This window comes from Aphelocoma coerulescens, chromosome 5, assembly GCF_041296385.1.
Source record: "Aphelocoma coerulescens isolate FSJ_1873_10779 chromosome 5, UR_Acoe_1.0, whole genome shotgun sequence".
In the NCBI taxonomy this organism is placed as follows: Eukaryota; Metazoa; Chordata; class Aves; order Passeriformes; family Corvidae; genus Aphelocoma; species Aphelocoma coerulescens.
The window spans coordinates 23,187,724-23,204,793 of NC_091019.1; the positions used below are offsets into that span (position 1 = coordinate 23,187,724).

The 17,070-nt window shown below is 45.8% G+C and overlaps 1 protein-coding gene across 2 annotated transcripts in view; it reads right to left on the bottom strand.

The window, feature by feature from the left end:
- Positions 1 to 14,008, bottom strand: part of PAMR1 (peptidase domain containing associated with muscle regeneration 1) — a 55,983-nt gene extending 41,975 nt beyond the window's left edge. For both annotated transcript variants that reach the window (XM_069015943.1, XM_069015941.1), the window contains exons 1-3: positions 13,828 to 14,008; positions 5,165 to 5,341; positions 4,278 to 4,406 (exon numbers count right to left, since the gene is read on the bottom strand). In XM_069015943.1, coding sequence (XP_068872044.1) covers positions 4,278 to 4,406; positions 5,165 to 5,341; positions 13,828 to 13,900 — 379 coding nt within the window. In that variant the 5' untranslated portion in view covers positions 13,901 to 14,008. The remainder of the gene's footprint in view (positions 1 to 4,277; positions 4,407 to 5,164; positions 5,342 to 13,827) is intronic.
- Between the last annotated feature and the right edge of the window lie 3,062 nt (positions 14,009 to 17,070).

A 17,070-nucleotide genomic window follows, 5' to 3' on the forward strand; every position in this document is an offset into this window, starting at 1 on the left:
TGGTGAAGTACAGAGCATCTGTGGTTCCCATTGATCATAGTGTCTGGAAATCAATCCTGCTGCATCTGGTCTATGGGGAAACATGAAGACTGCAGGTCAATTCCTCCTCTTTCTTCTTAAGAAAGTGTTGCTCAAATAAAATACCCTTTGTTCATTTACCCTCAGTTACCCTTAATTAAGCAGGACCCAAGGAAACAGAAAACCTGCTCAGAAGAGTTCCTCAAAAGTGTTTCATCCTCTTCTGTGGCTCGCTCAGTTCCCTCTGTAAAAGGCAAGGATTAATGAGTGTGCCCAGCAACCACATTAGGATTCAACGAGTACAGCAGGATCTGCTGTGGTGAAAATGATAATGCTCCTTCCCACAGCAAGAAACAGGCCCTTGTGCTGCCATTGGCTCCTGCCTCAAAAACAGCCTGAGACAAAGCTGCTAGAAATCTTCAGAGGGTTTGACAGGGGGCTTGGACCACCTCAAAGAAAGTTTCCCTTTCGTCCTGAAGGGCTTTTGAGTTTTCGATGCCTTTAACAAAGGAAAGCCAAAGAACTGGTGCAAAGAGATACTTGTATGCATGGCATACTAAACACACTTCTCTGTTTGCCGTGGTACAGCCTGAACTCTCTGAACGCTGGCGCCGAGGAAGTAGGTTTGGCCAGCAAAGCAGGTGGTCCAGAGACTAAAGAGGAGCCATTCAGTGACCCTCTCCAAAAGAACGTTCTCAGGTTTGCTCCCACCCATCTCTGCACGAAGCACCTTTGCGGTCACATCGAATCTGTGCTCTTAAATCTCCAGCCCTTCTAGCAGAAGTTAGGCTGACTCCCCAGACCAATAGTTCAATCATATGTTGATCAAAAAGAGTCTTTTCTCTTCCTATTCTAAATCTGCGGGAGACCTGGAAAGCTCTCAAAAATAATTTACATCATAAACACAAATGCTGGCAAATTCTGCCTCATTTACAAAAAAATAAACCACTTTGGCAGAGTATCAGCATCCTTGTTCCGTTCCTGTTCCTGAAAAAAAGGCAGCTTTCAGGGCCACAGTAAGATTTCCTCCAAGGCTTGTTACTAACAGAGAATAAAAAAATTCAGGAGACCTCTGAGTTGTAGCCCACAGAGACCCATGGGTCGATGGAGGGAGAGGTCCTGAGATGACCTCTGGTAAGAACTCATTATCTTCTGTTTGAGTGCTGCATCTTAGATGTGAGGCTCCTTCAAAGGTCAAGATGACTGAACAGAGGAGAAAGACAGTAGGAAAGTTACTGCTATTCAGAAACAGGCTGATATGGGAAGGCAGCTGTCACTTGTCACAACTTGCTGCTTCCTGTTGGTTGTTGGTCACCAGTATTATGTGAAACACTGATGTTCACAAAGTTTCAGAAACCACAAATACTGTTGTCTTGCAGAAGGTCCACATTTGGACAGCAGAGCTGAGGACAGCTGTTAGAAAACACCACTTTCTCCCCTGCTTTGATGGAGCATGTGCCTTAAAGTGACATTACAACTGGGGGTTGACAAAAGCTGTTGGAGTGCACGGTACAGGGGAAAGGGTTCTGCAGGGTTGGTTTTCTTCTGATGACACCTGATGTGCCTTTTAGGTCATGATAATTCAAGCCAACAAAAGTCCCATTAGGAAATGCCCTAGCACCCAATTAAATCTAGTCAGCGTGTTTATCTCCTAATAACACTCCTTTGGCCTAACCTATATAATTTATTGTTTTACCAAATGATCTGGTGTCCTTTGGTGGGTTTTCAGCCATGCCCACACTTCCAGCTATGCCAGTGGATGCTACAAACCGGACAGACCCATGAGCCATCCCATGGTACTTCTTCCTTGCCACGGCCCTCCATCATCACTACTTTTGCTGGCAGTTCCCACAAATCTCTCCCGGGGGCTCACCCTGCGCTGGTGAACGCACTCAGCCCCTCGAGCGCTGCCCCGGGGCCAGGCCTTACTGCTCTCCCGGGGGTACCCAGACCGTGCCATTCAGTTCCCCCGCCGCGCACAGTGTTAAACAGGCACTGATCCTGCCCGCTGGATCCTCCGCATGCCCCGCACTCCCCTCCTCGCGCCTTTCCCCCGGGATGACGGGGCCTCACGGCACGGCCTCCTGCGGGGCCCCCGGCCGCCACCTACCGCCCGTGAGGCGCCGGTGCCGGCGGGGCCCGCGGCCGGCCGGGGCGGTGGCCGCAGGATGCGGTGCCCGCACCTCAGCACGGCCCGGCAGCGCAGGGACGCGGCCGGAGCGGTGCTCGCCCTCCCGGTCGGGCCCGGCGCCGGAGCCGCAGCACCGCGCAGCGCCCGCCGGCCCCACGAGAGGGAGACAGAGCCCGGCGCTCCCTCCGCGGGCCGCCCCGCCGGGAGCCGGGAGCTGCCGCCCGCCCGCGCCTCCCGCTCTGCCCGAGGGGCCGGGCCGCGCCCCGGCAGCTCTGGCATTGGCAGTGGAGGACGAAGTAGGCAGATTACATCCCTCCATTACCGTGGTGGCGCTTGTTTGTAATTCTGGGATTTACTTGCCCTCTGCCGCTGGCGAGGTACCCAGGGCTGGCTGCAAAGTTTCAGCTGCGATGCCGTGCGCAGGTACCAAAGAGCGATGTCTCTTCCTGTGCTCTCCCAGCTGTGATGTGTTAGTACATCCACGGCTCCAGCAGCCAGTGCCTGCTGGCATTCAAAGGCTACTTACTGGCCACCCTCCAGACCCAAAGCCACACCGCTGTGAGCCCGCAGTCCAGCACCCATCATGGTTATAGGCTGCTTTCCAGACATGCAGTCTCTGCATGCCTGAGCCTACCATCAAGACCAAAATTGAGATAGCCATGAGAGCCACAAAAGGGGAGCTCAGGATGTGCTGGAGTCACACCTATCCTCGGTGTCCCCACTTTAAGAGTGGAAGGGACAACAACAGCACTATCTGACCTTCCTACCCTGCCTCTCAAGTACCACAGAATCACATTAAAGAGTCCTCATCTGAGTGTCACACTGCTTCTCTTAAAAGAGCAAATAGTAAGAAAACCACTATAAGACAAAGCTGTCCAAAATTTCAGTACTGCAAAAAAGTCCAAATAGACCTCTGTATGAAGGTGTATTTTTCTTCAATATAAGTATAAATAATAGACTGAAATATACAGTAGGCAACCAATATACTCAGGCAGATGGAGGAAAAATTAGATGAGTTAATGACTCTTTCTTGGCTCTGCTTTTAAAGACAATTCCAGAGAAGCTCTAACATTGACCTAGAGCAAATGGGACTTTAAAGTGCTCTCAGAAATCACACCATAAACAGCAAGGGAAGAAGTTTATCAACTTCCAAAGCTTTAAGGTTGAGTTAGCTCTGTTGCTGACTCTGTTAGCTCTTTTGCTGAGACAAAGCTCATTCTGCTGTTTGAAGCAATGATTTTATTTCATATGCTTTCACCTCCTGAATGGTCATGGGCAATGTTGTGAAAGCAAGTTAAATTGTTGCTTTAAAATGAATGACTAACAGGACACAAGCCTAAGGTATGTAGTGCAATGGACAGAACAGAGTGGGGAAAGCAGACTCTGCTTTCATCCCTTCCAGATAAATATGAACAAAGAGACTGTCCCACCTTCACTGGTGGGAAATTGGTAAAGGAAATACCAGTCTTAAACACTATACTATTAGCTGATGGAATTCATTATTGAAAGACAGAGTTGGGATTAACAACTTAAAAAAACTAAAAAGCAGGAGCTTTTGCACACCATCAGGAACAAAACCTTTAGATATCCCTACGAGGCCCTGAAACACTCATGGTCATGATGGAGTCAGAAGTTGCAAGACAGTGCTTTCTAGAGGTGCCTTGGAGTGTGTTGAAGATGTGTGACAAAGGGAGGAAACACTGGGACTTCCTTGGGGCTAGCAGGGGTTGAAGGAGGATAGAGAGTAAGCTCTTTGCTAAAGCTGTTGGCCTTGTAAATGTTTATTCTTATGCTCTGGGGCTGTGATGAATTGCGTCCAAGAAATGCAGATTACAGAACATTTCCGGAGTCACGGTAGTTAAAGTTTTAAAATAAACCAAACCAAAACAGACATTTAGGAGGGTTCTAACACACCACGACATGGGGCCCAGTCCAATTCCTCTCAGAGAAGCACTGGGAGAGAAGCTTTCCTAATTGTAGATCTGCTGACTGCCTGGTTGTGTTTGCCTTCTCCTGCTTGAGCCCTTTGCAAGAGTACAGGAATAGCTGCAAAGGCACAGCATGGCCCTGGCTCTGTCCCACCACTCCCTGCCCCTAGCATCCCTCCCTGCCCCTGTAGGACACTTACTCATGCAGTCCCCTCCATACCAGCCGGCTCTGCACTCTGCACAGTAGATACCCTTGATGTAGAAGTCGTCAAGTGTCCCTCCCCAGGAGCCATTGCGACAGGACTTGCAGTTCTCAAAGATGGTGCAGCCTAAAAAGAGAGCCACTGTGTTAGATGAAAGCCAAGGTGGATTGTCCTGCAGGAAGAGGAGCAGCTTCTCTGTCTTTTCCACAGAAAATGCCAATGACATTAGTGACTGCTGTGGCGCTGACAGCTTCCCCACTGGAACCATACCCAACCGCCATGCCCTAGGCAGCTCAGACTCTGAGATTTGGAACCAAAGTCCTGCTCTGACTTGCCCAAACCTCTAAATCTCATTGCTCCAACTGTAAACGCCTCTCTCAGGAGTCTGAATGCGTGTGCTGGTGCCACTTGGGCCCAGCCCAAATGATTCTGATGACTTCTAAACTGGTCCTAGCTCCTCCTGCTCTCTCCTCTTCTCACCTTTCACTTTTCTTTTTCCTCTTTACTAGTGGGACTTCCAAGTTGTCTCTTCTTTCTTGCTTTGGGGATGCAAATCATCCCAGAGCACCACCAAAACACTCTTGGTGTGAAGCCAGCAATTGTGTCACCCTTTGGCAGCTCCCAAGCCTGCCCAAGACATCCTGAGGACAACACGGCTGGTAGAAAGTGTGTTATTTCTTTTTGGGCAGTGATGTTACCTGCTTTGGGGGAACGTTACCAAGTGTCTTGCTGCTGTCAGCAGAGTGGCAGATGAAGTTCCTGAGGAAATGCAAGACAATCCCATGCCTCAGTGAGATGTGCCTGCTCACCACTGCCCTGCTCAGCATCTGCCATGATGCCATGGCCGAAGATTTGGTGTGAATGCAGGGCAGCCATAAACATACCTGGGTGGATTAAACAGGAGTCACACTCGTTCTCCTCATTCCTGCAGCAGGGAATGGTGTAGCCCACTCTTTGTTTCTGTCCTGGGCAGATGCACTCGATTTGGTCATATTCGCAGCATTCCCGACACATGATATTCCACTCGGCTCCTGGGCAGTTTTCATTGATCACTGTGTACTCTGCAGAGAACAGAGAGGAGGACACACGGAAGTAATCCATTATCTGGTGAGGACTGGCAGGATCTATTATCCAGTGATTAGTCAGATCATGGATGGCATGAGGCTGGCCAAGGTCTTCCGCCCAGAAGAACCCAAACTATGTGGTAACATGAGCCTGAAATGTCAGCATGGTTTGGGTGTCTAAAGAACATGCAGGAGTTTTGCAAACAGACCAGAGGGAAGGAATATGTTCACTTTCTCTGCAAGGCCTTCCCACTTCTGTGGGAAAACAGCTTTAAAACTCCACAGAGGATGACATCACATGAGAAAATTTCTTCAGATTGCAGGACTGCTTTACAGCATCATATATAGTTTAGATTATTTAAACTATGATAGCATGTTCTGGTTGTATTTCTGCTTGTGAATTTGCTATTCTTAAAAACTAGGGGGCCCACCAGGAAAGGCCACTTTTAAAGTTGGATTTTAGCTGGTTTCACTCCCTATTTTCACTCAGAAGCACATGTTGTTACATTTGACTTCACTGCCAGAGGAAACAAGATTTTTCGTTATTTTTAAAGGTTCATTTTGCCTGGCATTTCTAATATGGTAACATCTTTCTATTATTTAGCATAACCTCATATGATATTTAAGCTATTCTGGAAGTACCCTTTTAAGAAACAACCTCAGACTGTGACTCAGGACTGCCACAATAAGTGCAGATCCTGTCTTTCCCCACCAGCGTGCTGTCTAAATCCTACAAAGAGAGATCTAAGGAGTGCACAGAGCTGTCAGCGTGCCTTCTAACCAGCTGACAGCCCTGATGACTGCTTTCATGGAGTTTGATAGTAAAAAGAGAGAGCAGACTAGAAAGATGAGACATGAAGGAAACATAATGAGACTAGATCTTTTTTCCCCTTCTATCCTCCTCTTTTTTCTTTCTTTCTTTTTTTTTTTTTTTTAAATTGTGGTTAGGTAACAACCTTTTTCCTTGTGTATTAAACTCTGAAACAGGGTTGCCTTGTCATGAAACAAGCCATGCATCTCTAAGGTGGAGCACTCCCATCCATGCCTGTACCTGGCTCTCTTCTCACACAACTGTTTTTTGTTTCATTGTCACTGATAATCTAATTACTGTGCCTGCTGCAGCTCCCTACCACTGAGCCTTGCTGCTCTGTCTCACTTGACTCTTCATGACCTCATGCCTGGTTCCCAGAAGCTTATCTTCTCCCCTAATGATTTTTACTGACTCTATATAAAAAGGACCACCAAATTGTTTCTTCTTTTTTTTCCCCCCCTTTGGCTGGGAAATAAAATGCAGCCCTTTGTGCTCCTCAGAACTGAGCCTTTCCCTTGTGCCTGGTGTACCAACCAGGGAGAGTCCACTGCTGCTCTAGCTTTAGGAATGAGGCTGCTGTTTTCACTGAAACCTTTCCATCCCCCATCTCTGCGCCTACAATCATTCCAAAAAGAAAAAGCTTCTTCTGTCAGCTGTCAATAAGGTTCTATAATTCTTTATTCCAGTAGTGGAATCTTGCATTGAAATAACCTTAGTGTTCAGCAGTTATAGACCCTTTTGTCTGTAGATCTTGACGTGCTTTACAAAGTCCTCTTTCCAGATGGGAAAATGAAGCACGAGGGAGGTGAAGTGACTTTGCTCAAGGTCCCAGAGAAAAACAATGGCAGAGTCAGGAATTAAATTCATGCCTTCTAATTCCCAGAACGGCAGTCAACCAACCTGGCCAAGCTGGGACTTCTTAACCTATGGCTATTATTCTCTTTTAATTAAGCCTTTTATCTATGAATTGTATCTGATTCATATTCCAGGTAAAATTAATTACACGCATCTAATTATCTCAGTAGAACTGACACTCGGTTTGGTACATCTTGCCATACAAGACAGACAATAGCTGTGTCTCTGGTGTATAAAGTGGGGGTCTCACTCCTTGCTGAAGCAGTACTCTCCAAAGTCTGACTAATAACTACCCAACACTCAAAGATTTTCTAAGGCTTCCTTCAAATTCTCATCTTTTCTAACTCAATCTAGAAATCTAATTTATCTCAAGATTGCTAAAGTCTATTAATAAAGCGGCTATATTATCCAAGAAGTTTCTGTCTGTAAAATGATACAAATATTCCCAGGCAAAGTTACATTGGGGTGATAAAGGAATGTCTCCATCCTTGCAGGAACTCAAACCCTGGCAAGATAAGGCTGTGAGCAACACAACTTAACTTGCAAGTTAGCACCAAGATGTGCTGGATCATGTGACTTACAGAAGTCCCTTTCAATCTAAATTCTCTATTCTTCCCTAAAATATTACACGTGTTTGCGTGTGTGTAGAGGGTGTGAATGGGGGCAATATGCATATTTATTTTTTTATGAAGATCTTGTGTACACAAAAGAGCCAAAAAGCAGAGGCCATACTTATTCTTGGTGGATCAAATGTGTGTATTTGTAAAATAAGTTGACCTTGAGGTAATATTTAGTGTTAAGAATGGAGCAGCAGATCTCTGCTTAAAGAATTGTGAAAATATACTTGCTGCCACCTAAAAATGCTGTTTGCTCACTTCTTGCCTTTGTCTCAACTTAGACAATGAAAATAAACTGTCTTTTGATTTACTGACAATTTAATTCCCTTTCAGGTTCTCAGTTTCTACAGTTTGGGCAATTCATATAGCCTCACCAAGGAAATATGTGGATTTGAGATTTTTTTAAAGTTGCCCTTCTAGGATTTTCTTCACAGAAATCATGGAATCTATTATTTTGAGGTTCTGTAGAAGATATTCTTTAAAGAAATTTGATTGAAGACTTTATGCACCCCTTTAATAATGGCAGGATTCCTTTTGTTTTGTCTCTGGGCTACCAAAAAAAAGGCAAATAAAACCTTTGCCTCAGAAGTTTAAGAGGGATATGCACAGAGCCACTTATGTGTGTAATCAATGTTTGTTTGTGTGGCTGAGCTCAGCCTATGCTCCAGGGAGGCAGAGGCATAACCCTGCTCCCACTTGTTTATTTGGGGATGGGTAACCATTGGCAGCTCCCCCCCACACACTTGGCCATTATCACCCCAAAACAGAAGAGAATGAGGCAGGGAAAAGTTGGGGAAGATTTATTGACTGAGTAAAATACTGAAAGCGAGGCCTCAGCCAGCTGTGGCAGAGATAATTGTGGGGTGTTTTGTGAGCTTTACTTTGATAATCTTCCAAGCAGGCAGTCTGGCTTGCAGGCAGTGACTGTGTCTTTGATTTTGGGACAAGCTGGGAGAAGCTGCTTGACAACCCATGCAAAATATTTAGCTGCAAAGAACAAATAAGACTCTGGACAGGCAAATAAACAGTGGATTAATTTATGAGATTTTAATGATGGAAGAAAAGCCCATTAAATCCAGACATAAACAGCTCACATGGAAGCAGGTCAAGACCATGGAAACCAAGCAAGAAATGCCTGTGTTGGGAAAGCACACAAATGTCCAGGGCGTGTGCTGGAGGGAAGACCTGCTTGGCTCAGGAGCTTGGCACAGCCCAACACAACACTTCACCAGATGCTTTGGGTCCAGCGGTGGGAGATCAACATTTTCAGATTCAGATGGCAATACTTTCATGCTTGCCATTGACATCTGCACCTAGCAAGTCTTCCTAATCCCTACAGCACATGTCAGATCCTAGAGGCTGTCAGTGATGGATTTTGTAGGACAGCAGTAGGAGGTGATGCTCCCAGGCAATGTCCACCTTGTTGGCAGTGTCAGTCCAACAACAATTCACCTTGGTGATGGTGCTGCCTCCCCTCATCCCCAGAGCTGAGATCAGGCTTAAAGCTTTGGTGATTCAGGAGCAGATTCAGAAGCACATGGCTGCCTCAGGGGTGGGTCAGGCAGCTCATCATGGTAAAATGTCAGCATGAGCTGACTAATCTTTTGCTATAGTGAATTTGTACATCATAGATACCTTTTAAGATACAAAGGGATTTCTGCTCCAAAGATCTGAGATCTGGGAAAATTGTATAGCTAAGAACTAAGGTGAATTGAAGCAAGCCCACTTATACCAATTATCTCTTGTGTCTGCCACTTCTTTGGAAGAATGAGAATTTTTTTAGAGTACAGTCACTTTAAGATGATATAAGCCTGTGCTGCTGCTGAGATGGGATATTTTTCTCTCTCCTCTCCCTGACTTCCCATTCCCACTCCCTGTATGTGTGCTGACAGTAGCTGCTATGTGGAGGGATGAGACAACTGATTGAGCAGAAAACCAGTTTGTCATCTCTGTCCTTGGGGAGAACTTCCTATCCCACAATTCCATTCTGTTATCCTGCAAAGGTTCTCCTTCCATGCCTCAATTTATCCATCAGTAAATTGGTAAACGCTACTTAAGCTCAAAGAAATATTATTTCAAGTTCCTTTGAAAAGTGCCATTTGCAGTAACTGTGCAGTGTCAGTAAGAGGAGATACAGATACATCTGTAGAATTTGAGTCCATAGAGGATGACTTTTTCAAAGTGATTGTTTAACCAGTTCATGTTCCACAGGTGAGAACATGTCCCTTTGTATTTGATTTCAACTTAAGTTTTCCGCATGCTGCTCAACAACAACTACTGTTTTCCGCCAAAGAAACAAGCAGTTGAATTTGAAGGAGCAGTTTCTTAAGGCTGTTAGTAGGGAATATTTGGCCATGTAATAGTTCTGAAAGGAAGCTTTGTCATTAAAGAAAAAACAGCTTCAACAGAGATGAACCCTGGTAGCAGCTTACACTTTCTTTAGGTCCATCTCATTTTTCTGCTCCTTTCTCACTTGGCTCTACTGTCATTGTGCAGCTGGGCCTCACCCCACAGGAATCAGGTGTGTGGACATTAACAACAGGAAATGCTCTGAGCACAACGCTGGCTGAAACTGTGGCTCCATTGTGATGAATAGTAAAATTCTCCACTTGATTTCAGTAAGGCCAAGAGGAAGAGACCTTGGAAGAGAAGAGGGATGTTCCCTTTAAGAGACTTTTACTGGGGCTCTTGGAACATGATGTACCCCAAACCCTCAATAATAAAGGAAAGCGCGGGTCTTTATTGTTAACCTTTTTGCCTCAGATAAACTACTGTGCAAATTATGTCTATTTGTCTATTTGATGTGTTAAGAGGATGAAAGGGATAATGCTGTCTCTAAAACCACTTGCTTCTCTTTAGAAATTATGTACCTATTACTCTTTTCAGCAGCTGGGCTAATTAAAAGAGGAGCTAAAATACATCCCTGTTTTAGTTTTACTCATTGTGCTTACTTTATGGTCAGAGACCTTTGTTGAATAATTAGACTGCTGCTTCTGCAGAGTCAGTTAGCATCCTTTTCTGCCAATAGTATGTGCTTTCACAAAGTGGCAAGTGGGGAGAGGCAGAAAGAAAGGATTTTTATTAAAAAAAAAAAATCAAACCCAGTGGGAGAACACACGAGGAAATCTACAATACTAAGTGGAATCTTAATAAATGCACACTAATTAGACTGTCCTTTTTAAATACCCCCTTCTTTAGTTTCTTCTCTGTATTTATGACCTGACATTTGTGATTTTATTATTGGCACTGTGGCCTTGTGGCTTCATCTGAGAAAAGCTGTGACAGGAAGAAATAGCCAGGTTAAGGCTAAAACTCAGAGCTTGCCACATTACCCTTTAGGCTTTGATTCTTTCTGGGATAAGATCTTATTCTGGACAGAAAAATTGTACTAGTATGACCATGAAGAGAATTTGTTTTCTCTGTGCTGCAAGACAAGGAACAGGAACAAGTAATGAATGTAGAACTTTTGAGTTAGTGACAGTGTTGATGAGGTTAGACTTCTGCAATAGAGGAGAATGTTTGGAAGTATGCAGAGAAGAAGCAGCTGCTGTATTGAAATTCATGACCACATAACATGAGAATGTCCTCGTGTCCTAAACGTAGAGGAATGGTGCTGGACCTGTCTTGAGGGTTTGTCTCTTGTAATGGAGTGAGACCTGCAACGTGTTGACAACTTGCTCACAGTTAATGTTGTCCAGATAGAAACAGTCCACACAGACAGCGGCAACTCTCCTCAAATTTTAGTCCTTACATCTCCCCTGGAGTGTGTAGTCCAGCCCTAACCAAGGACTGAAGATGCCCTCAGTCTGCCAGGCCTCTGTCCCTGCTGATCTCTTTCCTCCCTGCCCTGTGACTTTCCTTCCAGTTTGCCCCTCATCATGTCCCTGGTCTTGCAGGAGGAAGAGGGGCATCCACATGCCCAAGGCAGGTCCTGCTGCTGACAACTGCATCGTCCTATGGTGGTGAGCAGCCCTTCAGGGCCGGTGGAGAGAAAAATCCTGGGCACTGGCAGGCTTGCAGGGACACCTGGGAGCTACTTGAAGAGGCCTCAGGGTCAAAAGCGAGTAACCCCAGCTTTTTTTCCAAAATAAAAAGCAAGTCCCTTTCCCTTTGTCCATGCTAGAAGCCTAAACTTGTGAACTGAAGTAACCCATTTGGTAAGATTGAATGCATCTGGATGTGTCTGAGTGCATCTGGCCTTCACTTCTCTAGACAGAGGCTGGAGGGGGAGGGGAAGAGAGGTTGGGAAGGGTTTAGATAGGCAGAAACACACAAAACCACACATATATTTTTAAGGAAACATGAGTCACTTGCACTCCAAGTTTATTCCAAAAAATAAATTCCCAGACCGCCCTGACTCCTGCCCCCAACTCTCGAGGCAGGCCGTGTGCAACTGGGTGTGATAAATATGGATAAAAATTGGATACATCTGTGAGGAGGAGACAAAATGCTATTTTCCAACCTGCCCTGACATGTTAAGGCCACTGCACTTCTGAGTCGCTCCCCTGTCTCTGAGAGCCCCTCCTGCTGTGACTGCAGGGGAGCTCCTGGCCCCCTCATGCTGCCAGCTGTGTGCTGGGCAAGTGCCACCAGCTGCTCCACTACCAGCACCAGGGCAGGGGAGGCGTGGCAAGGAAGGGCAGGGGGAGAGGGGACGGCTCACATCCATGTGTCCCACAGGCTCTTCCCACATTGCCCCTGGTGCATGAGGAGTGGGTGTTGGGGCAACCAGCACCCTCCCTCCAAAGCTCACAGCCCCACAGACCTTGTGTCCCACTGCCCATCGTTGTCCTTCCTCCTGCCTCCCCTCATCGCTGCTGCTGGGGGGACTCGGTGCTGGATTACTCTGTGGAGCAGATTCTTGCCATGAGAAAGATGTGCTGCCCCTGCAGCAGGATGTGTTTATGCTGCCTGACAGCCATAGCCTGTGCCTGGGGATGCTCTGCCACTGATAGGGATAGTTCCGTGCCACTCCAGCACATGCCATGGAGCCACCTCGCTTGGCCAGAGTGCAAGGTGGCACATGTCTGAGGGACAGGCCACTGCAGGGACAAGTCCGTGCATGTGGCCCAGAGGTAGGAAGAAGCTCGCTGTGCTTGTGACCCAGGGGGAGCTTTGGCAGGAGGCCAGCCTCCCAGCATGGCTGCAGGTGCTGGTGGCCCGCCTGGTGGGCAGACATCCCTGATCATCACCTGTTCCCTGTGTCCTGCGGGGTCAGCAGGGGAGGGCTCTGCAGAGGCAGACCCTCTGCCGGGGCCCCTTGTGAGGGGGGCTCTGAAGCACCATCCTTGACACCAATTCTTTACAGTCACTGAGATCTGAGTGCCTGCCGATCTGACAGCTCCCCTGGGAAGAGGAGTCAGCAGTGCCGAAATATGCAGCAGCTTCAAGGGTGGGTGACTTGAGGGCACCTCACCTCCCAGTCCTTAGGGCTGCAGCTCCCAAGAAAGCAGCCCACGATGCTGACAGCTGGCTGCTGCAAGCAGGTCCAGACACCTCCAGGTGTAAACAGCCCGGGTTCGTGGCCATAACTACAGCAAATTTGCGCTCAACAGTAAATGCTTTTTGCTCAACCTTATCAAGATAATACATGCTGGTTCAGCAGAAACTGGGATGGGGCTTGAGTATAAAAAAGATCGTTCTGCTTTAACAAGGCTTCCCCTTCGAAAGAATAATATTGGCAGAACTAAATCCCAGATTGGAAACAATGTGTGGGTTTTGTTTTCTTTTTTTTCCTTCACTTTTTTTCTCCCTTGCCTTCATTCTTGGTGTTGGGGCTGGAGAGGAAAATCTCGTCTTGCCAAAGTAAACAAATTACGCTTTACAATTCAGAGACTTAAATGCCTCTTTTTATCATCATTTCCGTAGCACTGAGTGTTGAGAAAATAAAAGGAGTAATAAGCAAAGTGACTGCATACCTTTTTCTTAATGGCCATTGGCAAACAAATTCAGCCAGTTGTTTCTTTTTAAGGCTATTAAGTTTGCCTGAAAATCATTCCTGGGTAAACCTACACACACACACACACTCCATGCTGGCAAGAAAAAAAATACATAAAGCAGAGCCCCTTCTTTCTATTATTGCTGTCCCTGCAGATCTCTCTGCTTCCCATGACAGCGCATGAGATGAAACCCCTCTGACCACACTGAAGGAAAGGGACTCATTCGCCCATGCCGGGAACACACACGCTCTCTTACAGTACCTCTTGGCAAGCAGGAGATGAGCAGGAGCTGGAGAAGAGTGAGTCCTACAAGTGTCCAGGGTGCTCGCTCCATGCTGCCCAGGCCAGTGCAGCGGTGTGACTGCTCAGGAAGGGAAAGCAGGCAAACAGCTTTTACTGGGACCTCACCAGCTCCAGGCTGCGAGGGATCTCGGATTTCAGACCTCAGCACGCTCCCATCCTCACCAGAGGGGAACTACCTTCAAGAGACTTCTCAGGCGTCCAGAAGCACACGTCACCCCAAACCTCTCCAACTGCTGCCTTAACCCTTTCTGGACTCTGGCAACAGATGCCTTTTGTGATGGGTTTATTGGCTCAGTGCTCAGAAGGGAGAAAGCAGCTTTCCTTATGTAAAGAAAGATGTTTGAGAGGGGGAGAAAGAGAAATGCAGATAGATATCTCATTATATGAGCCATGCCGGCTGCTGCGGGTGAGCTGAAGTTACAGACATCTCCAGAAGGAGGCACTTTGCGCTTGCTCCCGTTGGGCTTGCGGGGTTGATGCATCCCGGGGGGTGGCAAGGCTGGGCGTGGGTGGGTGCAGAGAGGGATTCCCGTGCCACACTCCCACAACTGGGCAGCTTGGCCAAGTGACATGCTTCACTTTACAACGTGCTTAAAATAGCCGTGCATTTTTATGGTGGGGCAGATGAATGAATGAGGCTCAGTAAAAGTTCAATCCACGGTGGATGAAAACCACAACACACAAAAGGAATCACTTGGCATACATGTGCTAGTCAAAACCTTTTTACAGAGTCCATTTCTGCCAGAAAATGCAATTTTGGCAAAATTGAAATGTTTTGTCAGAACATGTTGATATTGAGGAAGTTTAATCCAAACAAAGGAGACCATTTAGTTTGGATTTTATCTTTGTGTCATATTTTGTTTTGCCTTTTCTATTAGCACATGCTACTGACTTTTTTCTGGTCTTCAACCCATATTTCATAGCAGTATACTTAATTTTCTCTAATATTTTTCTTGAAAAAAATTCTAATACTTTCCAAAGGACATATTTTTTACCTCTAAATCTGACTTTCTCAATTTTATTTCTGTAGCAAGACTTCAAAATTTACATATATTATGAGGGGGGAAATTTGAAAAATTGGCATTTGCTTTGGAGTAGGAAATCAAGTAACCCAAAAAACTTTAACAAATACCTCCAGCAGTTTGTAAAACTCAGGCACGTTGAGCAGCCTCAAAAACTTGAGAGCCATTACCAATGGAAACCTTGAGTAGTTTAGTGCAGTGCAAAATCCCTACGCCTTCAGGTGGTCTTTCATGGGGTGAATTCCTTTAACCAGACATCTCTCTAGTTTAGGCTTGTCTGTCTGCCAAACTCTTGACTTTATGCTGTGAATAGTCTTTTTAGGGTTTGTGCACCTTTCATATAAAACAATACCAAAGTATTCATATTAATCCTTTTTTCCAAATCTCCTAACACTGATACAAACCCACCACTGAGAATACGAATAGAGGAAGACCTGAGATTGGTGCCAAGACTTTAACCATTACAGCACATAATCCTTGTTGAGCCAGCCTGGCTGCTGCCCTGGGTGCTTTGCAGCTCAGGAACTAAAACTAAACTCTCCAAGTCCCACTGGGACTTATTATGGCTCATTTACTATGTTCTCCTGGAGCCCTTGATGGACATCTCTTGCCCCAGGGTCGTGAAACTCTGCCTTGGTGGTCCCCAGCTCATTTCTGATCATTCATATATATGCTCTAAACTCCTTCCTAATTCCAGCTTCAGGTTCCTCTAACAAGCCATTGCTGGTCAGTGGCAGGAGGAAAAAACTGAAATTAAAAATGAAGCTCCCAAAACCAGATGAAAACAGTGAAAACGGGAAGCTCTTACATCTTCACAAAGAAGCACTAAGCTATTTTAAAGCCTGTGGAATCACGATTCGTTTATTTCCTAGTCATTATTTCCAGTAAGTGATTAAATTATTTAACCTAGTAAGTCCATTTTGGACTGAAAGTTGACTTACAGATGTCTGAGGCTTAGATATCTCAGAGGGGAGGCTCATGAGGATGTAAGCCAAAATCTGGGTTTGGTGTGTAAAGCGAATGGAAATCCCAGAGCTGGACACAGGGAAACAGTGTTAAGGACAGATGTAGAGGACTTAACACTTGATTTCATAAAGGCCAGAACCACTGGGGAAAATACACTCACAAGGGCCACAACTATTTATTTGAGTCAGTTCCTGTGGTGAGACATTCAACATAATAGAAAAGGAGTAGCTGAAGTTATGTCTTTGTCCATTGCAGGGATCAGCTCCGCAGGGACACCTTCTATTCTAGGGTGGAAAAGTGGCTCTTCTGTTCTAAGGAGGTGTGAACTAAAGGGTTAGCTGGTAAATTTATGACATCTTTTTTTTCTTTCTTGTGTGTGAAGGAATGTAGTTATGAAACCAGAAGATATAACCATGCTCTGCATTACCCTATAGTGCTTAGCTTGGCACCTTGCAGATAGCTGGTGGATCCCCTGCCTCCTTAGAGAATGGCTCAGCAGCCAAACAAGAGAATTCATTCATGATCCCACAAGTTTGCACATGGCCTATTTACATGGGTTGTCTGTTGGGATGTAGCTTTAGTCCCAGGAATAACTCTGGGCAACTTACACAGTGCTCCTGATTGCACTTCTTGCATTCCTATTAAGAGGCAGGGACCAAACCAGGCACAGTGCACCAGCCAAATATTTCAGGTTGTATGTAATCCCTCATGAAGAAAGCTAAAAGCTCTTAACCATGTGTCTGTGCTGCTGAGGAATCTCACTGTAGCATTTGGCTTCAATGTTTGTATCTGCCTTACCGTTGAATGTAAAGGTTTGGAAAGTACATTCCACTGAAACTGAATTGCAAAACAGAGTGCTGCAAAAACTGATGGAGTTACAGTGTATTAATAATAATTTCCAAGTACCTAACAATCCATTTCAACCTAGAGTAAAACAAGACCTTTACTAATTAATAATTGACCACCGAGTGAATAATTAATGTACAATTAATACCATTAGCCCGTGTTTCTAATAATTTGCCATGAAATCTGAAAAACAGTGTGTGGTCCAGCCTACAAGAACAGAAAGAATGTCACCATTTTATACTGGGGAAAAGTGACATGCAGGGATATGAGCTGAGGCACATATCCTGAAACACTGTCAGGTCCAGTGTGGAACACAGAAACTTCATCCCATTTGGTACTTGTAGCTCTGGACTGTCCTGCTTGAGAG